At 50.1% G+C, this 5,770-nt stretch overlaps 1 protein-coding gene across 1 annotated transcript in view; it reads right to left on the minus strand.

Annotated features, from left to right (window-relative positions):
- PRKCE (protein kinase C epsilon) overlaps positions 1–1,486 on the minus strand; it is a 499,056-nt gene extending 497,570 nt beyond the window's left edge. The window contains exon 1 of the mRNA XM_019663544.1: positions 146–1,486. Coding sequence (XP_019519089.1) covers positions 146–493 — 348 coding nt within the window. The 5' untranslated portion in view covers positions 494–1,486. The remainder of the gene's footprint in view (positions 1–145) is intronic.
- Positions 1,487–5,770: the final 4,284 nt, after the last annotated feature.

Raw genomic sequence — 5,770 nt, forward strand, 5'->3', positions numbered from 1 at the left:
ACACACACACACACACACACACACACACACACACACACACACACACCAGATGACAGTAAATCCCTGCGCCCCACGACCAGTGCCAAGGCCTTCTGTCTCCCCTCCACCCTGACCCCACATCTGGGCTGGGAGGCGCCCGACTTACCCAGTCCTCGAAGTGGCGGCTCCCGTTCTGCAGCAGCTCCTCAAACTGGATGGTGCAGTTGGCCACGAAGTCGTCGTAGCCTATGGGGGCATCGTGGAAGACCGCCAGCTCGATCTTGCGCCCATTGCACACATCGGTGACAAACTCGTCGTGCCAGGCCGGGCTGTTGGTCTTTTGCTTGGTGGCCGTTTGGCCGATGCGCGAATCGTCCACGTTGAGGGCGATGTAGGGGTCAAGAAGGAAAGTCTGTGGCCGGGGTCCCACTGCATGGCGCAGGGACCAGGCTGTGGGCTTCAAGCTCACGGCCTCGCAGATTTTGATCTTAAGAAGGCCATTGAACACTACCATGGTCGGGGCGGGGCGTGGGGGCCGGGGTCACTCCGTCCGCCCCGTGGGCAGGATGAAGAACCGACGCCCCGGCGCTCCGAGCTACGAGGACTCCTGGGTCCCCTCTCGCCCCACCCCACACTCTCCCTACACCTTGTAGCGTTGCGCCCTGGAGCGGGCGATTCTCAGCGAGTGCATGTATTTCCTCGCCGGGTTCCTAACGGAAAACAGGGAGGGGGGGAGAGCTGGGGAACGTCCGTGTTAGGAGCTAGTCTCTCCCCCCCTACCACCAGCCGCACCTCCAGAAGAGGCGAGGAGCTGTCGGCTCCGCTGCCAGCCGCGGGGACTGTCTCGCCGCCTCGCTGGCTCTCCGGGTCCCGGCTGCGGGGAGGCGAGCGCCGCGCCCGGCGCTTACCTACCTTTCCGAAACATAATCCCCGGGAAATTTCGACTCCGGGAGGGCGAGGGGGCGGTGGGACGGGGCGGGGACGAGAACGGGGGCGCAGATTTCAACCCGGATCCTCTTCTCACACCCAGCGCCTGCCTCTGATCGCGCGGGGCGGGGGATGGACCGAGGGATGTTCAGTCTATCCGGAGGGATGCATGTCGAGAGGAAATGGTCCTCCTCGGAGCCAAATTTTTAAAAATCCACAAGCCCCACCGCCAGCCTGGCCGCCGCCTCTTGGGCGAAGCAGCGCCGCGCTGCAGTCGGCGATCCTGAGGCGCCGGGAGCCCGGAATCTCACATCCGCGCGGGCTCGGAGTCGGGGTGGCCGCCGCTCCGGCTCCGGGCGCAGGCCGGCACCCGGCGGTGCGCAGCGCGGCGGCGGGGCCGGGACTGCGACTCGGCGCGGCCCCACCTCCTGGGCGCCGGCGCCCGCCCGCCGCGCTCCTCGCGTCCCGGCTCTAGGCTGCCGCTCGCTCGCCGCCTGCCCGCCCGCTTTTCCCCCTTGGTCCCTTCTCCCTCCGTCGGTGTGCGAGCAAGTCTCCCTCCCTCTAATGCAGGAAATGCGCAAAAGACGTCAGAGTGTGTGTGTGNGCCCTCCCCCATCTGCAATTTCTATTTAAGCCCTGTGTTTCTCAAAGCATGGTCTGGTCCAAATCTCGAGGACAGCTTGTTAAAAATGAGAACTCCTAGAACTCCTCCTAAACCACAGAATGAAACTCTCTGAAGGTAGGCAGGAGGATCTATATTCTTAACACCTTCCCCTTAGTGATCCTGATGCAAACCAAGGCCTGAGGAGCATTATTCTCTCTTTCTTGGAAAACCGAGCTATAGCAACAGTGTTTAAATGGGATTCTGCTTCCAGCACAAGTGAAATCTTCCCATCTCTCTGTAATAAGCTTTCTCTAAAGAGCCCCCTTTGTCATCACAACTGATACATTTCTCATTATCTTGGAAGAATAATTATCTCAGCTTGGCTTTTAAACATTCTGAAATCCATCTCAGTTTTCTAAACTCTCTCCCATGCCAGTGTTTGCAGAGCGTGTCCCCCATATCACTAATGACTTTAGGAGGCACCTGAGGTGAACGTCTTATCTTTTTATTTAGAAGCCATGTTTATTTTAATGTGAATGAAGAAAAATCATAACTGCCATATCCGAACCTGGGATTTCACGAATACTGGGGCTCAAGTGGAAAGTAGAAGAATCCATGTTGAAAACTATTAGATAAATAATAGCACAGGCGGTATTCAGATAAAAGTCTTGAACTTGGGACAGCTGACCCTGCCTGCTCCTTTCTGACAGGCGCCCTCGGTTTCTGCCATGCCTCATTCCCAGCTCTGACCACAGGCGTTCTCCGCCTTTACTCCAGCTGTGTCCATGCCCGTGGAACGCTGCCCCCTCTTGTAAATACCTCTTTAAATGTTACTCACATTTCACACCCAGTGCCTGCCTCCTTCCAGGAACCCTCTAGATTCTTCCAGCTCTCCTAGCATACTCCCTTTTTGAATCCCCTTAACATACTCATTTAGAACCTAATTGCTATTTAAGTGTCCATCTATATCTAATTAGTGCCATTTCCCTAGTGAAATGGAAGCCCCTTGAGAGTTACCTCTGGATTAGAGTGCTCACACTTCCCTGGTTGGATCTGAGCACCAAACAGGAACTCAGTGAACATGTGTGAATTCATCGTGCCACTGAGTGAAACGTTTCACAGCAATGAGAGAGGCAGCTATTTCATGCCTTCCACATCTCCTTCCTTCAGGCCAGGTTTCTTAGTCACATCTGAGAAAGGGTATATCTCTTCATGACTGCCAGGTAAAGAGCACAGAGGCCCAAGCCTGGGGAATTCTACCCAATGGTGTGATTCTGTAGGTGTCCCCTGGCTGACAGGAATGGCAAAGGTGACCTTAGTCAGCCTAGGTGCAACTTGTCTTTGTTTCCAAGGGCCAGTCACCTCTGCTGATGCATGCCCACTCTTAGGCCGGAGGAACCAGAGTGGCCACACATCCTCTAGTTGCAAACAACACTAGATGAGCAAAGAGAACCAGCTCCATTATTTGATGCATTATCCTATCAAGTTAGCCTTTCTGTATCTCAAGTTTCTTAATCTAATACCTGTCATACTTAATTCACACTTGCTATAAGGCAAAAGGGATGATTTTGAAAGTACTTCAAAATGTCACGTATAATAAAAACATTCAGGGTTACTGCACATGAATAGATAGGGAGAATAGACTGAGATGCCAGGGGCTCAGTTCTCCACTGGGCAAATGGTGGACAGTAGGAGGTGTGGGCTTTACTTCTACCCACCTTTGCCTGTCATGTGACCTCAGGTACCCACTTAGCTTCTCTGGGACACAATGTCCTTGTCTGTAAAACTTGCCTATGCACTAGATGATCTCTTGTAGAGCCAAATCCAACATGAATTTGAGAGCCTTAGAGAATGATAACCAAGTACCCCCTGCATGATTCACTGGAAGTGCTCAAAAGTGGGAATGGTGTTCTGATGTGCCCAGAGTTTGGGTGGGCCCCAGCAAAGCATCACCGGAGGCACTCAGACCCCTCTCCCTCCAACCAAGATCTGTCTTGTGGATAAAAGCAGACCTGCTGTTCATCCAACCTGCTCTCTGCCTCCTACCCAACTCCCTCCTCTGCATACACAGCAAAACCCCCCATCTCTTCACTACCACAGTCATGGTTTTTTCTTCTCCTTCCTATCCTACACCAACAACTTCAAAAACACAGGTTTTTAGTGTTAAAGTCTGGCTCTGAAGTTAGTTCTCTGTTCAGCTCTCCCTCACACACACACTGCTTTCATGAGTAAAAGGAGTAGTGGCTGGGTGTGGAAAGGACGTTGGGGAATGAGTGGGAACTCTGACAGTAGGAAGGGGCAGAGGTAAGGGGCATCGGTGAAATAGAATAGAATGCAATGGCACTGTGTTCTCTGGGTTCTGTAAAGGTTTGCCTGCTTCCCGAAGTGTAAGTCACAAATCTCCTAGGGTTGTACCTGGTTTGCTGTGCTTCCCTGAAACCCCTGTAACCATGGTTTGGGGCAGAATGCATCACTGCCCTGAGCATAAAGAGAACACGCTTTTTCTGATTTTCCCCTAAAAACGCTCATTACTTGAAAAACTATGTAAGGTAATACGCCAAGGTGATTCATATGCAACCTCTGACCCTAGGACCATTATGAAGTTATTTGTTCTCAATGATTCTCATAGAGGAATCTCAATGATTCCTCTACAGCTCTCGGTTAGAAGCAGACACNCCTTACTGCATGTAGTATATTCTGATAATTTCAATATTGTGCTATTCAATTTCCACAGTTAAAACTATTGTTTAAGATACACTCAATTGATTTCATGACCTCAGTTGATGGGTCCTGACCCATAGTTTCCAAAACTGGTCAAGATGTGTCACTATTCTCTTTTCTCCTGTCTTTCCCACTCAAAAAAAAATAGATCCTCCACAAAAAGTAGATAAAAATTCTAAAAGTTCTTAACCAACTTAAATTTGGAAAGGGTCAAATGGTGCTCACTTGCCTAAAATCCAAATCCCATTAGAGAAGGCACACAGCAGCCTTACGGTGTGTGGGTGTCCATAGGGCCACCTCTTCAGCCATCAGAGACAAGGGGCTATCTGGGTCTTAGATAGCGTTAGTGTAATATATAAACAGATAGGCAGATAGGCAACTAAACACGGAACTGATTACAGTATATGCATTATCTTGATTATATTTTGTTTATATACATTTGGTTTTTATGGATACTACCTGCAAAGTTGTTTTCCAAAAAAGGCTTCCCTAATTTATACTTCCACCAATAGGTTAGCAAAGGATCCAGTTTCTTCTTGCTCTGAAACTGCTGTGATCAGTCTTTCCAAGTGGGCATCTCCCCTTTTGATATTCCTGGGAGCAGGCACCAGGACTTCCCCTTTAGAACCCCCATGGCCCCTAGCACAGGCCAGACTCAGAGCAGGGCCCCAGCCCACAGCACAGGACCGGCTTATGAGCACAGCTCTAACGAGCGTGTGTACATGTGAACCTTGTGAAGGGTGCTTGGTCTGGGCTCTGAATCTTCTCCTAGCAGAGGGAAGGGCTTTAAAACACATTCCTGATGGGCCTTATTTACTCCAGGCACTCAGGAGACTGTCTCAGGCTACAAAACTACTGTACATCCCACCCACAAGGGGACAGCCACATGACTCCATTTTCCTGCTTGTTTCTGAATCACTGTCTTATCTGTCTTCCTCCCTTTTCCCCCCTAAAATAGTTGGCTTTACAGTTGTCTGTGCACAGTCATATGATAAGCAGTGATAAAGAAAATATTTTAAAGAGCCAAGAAAGGATAAGGAAGCAGAGAAAGAGACGTGTTCTCTTGCGCACGGGGGTGGGATTCTAAGACTCCAGTTCCTAGAAACAAAACCAGCAGATCAATTTTAAACCTTCAGCCCCAGCAACGTGAAAGAGTGAGATAGACTGTTTGGCTAAGACACCCAAATGCTGCTCTGTGTTATTAGGGACTTGGGGAAATAAGATCTGAGTTCCACTCTAGTCCGTACCAGGGACAACCTCTATCCTCAATTTTCCCATCTGTAAACTTTGGATGAAAATGCCATCCCTCTCCCCAAATCCCAAAGTGATTCATCATTACTACTTCCACATGGGTGACATGTTTCATTTTTCAGAGGTATGCTAAATGAGTCTCAAAACCCTGTGAGGCAGGCAGAGCCAGTATGACTATTCCCATTTATACAACTGACAAAACTGAAGTTCAGAGAGGTTCATTTCTTCCCCAGGTCACACAGCTCATTAGTGGTGGACCTGTGTTGATAAAGAATAAACCAGAAAACT

Source organism: Hipposideros armiger, unplaced genomic scaffold (genome assembly GCF_001890085.2).
Source record: "Hipposideros armiger isolate ML-2016 unplaced genomic scaffold, ASM189008v1 scaffold_395, whole genome shotgun sequence".
In the NCBI taxonomy this organism is placed as follows: Eukaryota; Metazoa; Chordata; class Mammalia; order Chiroptera; family Hipposideridae; genus Hipposideros; species Hipposideros armiger.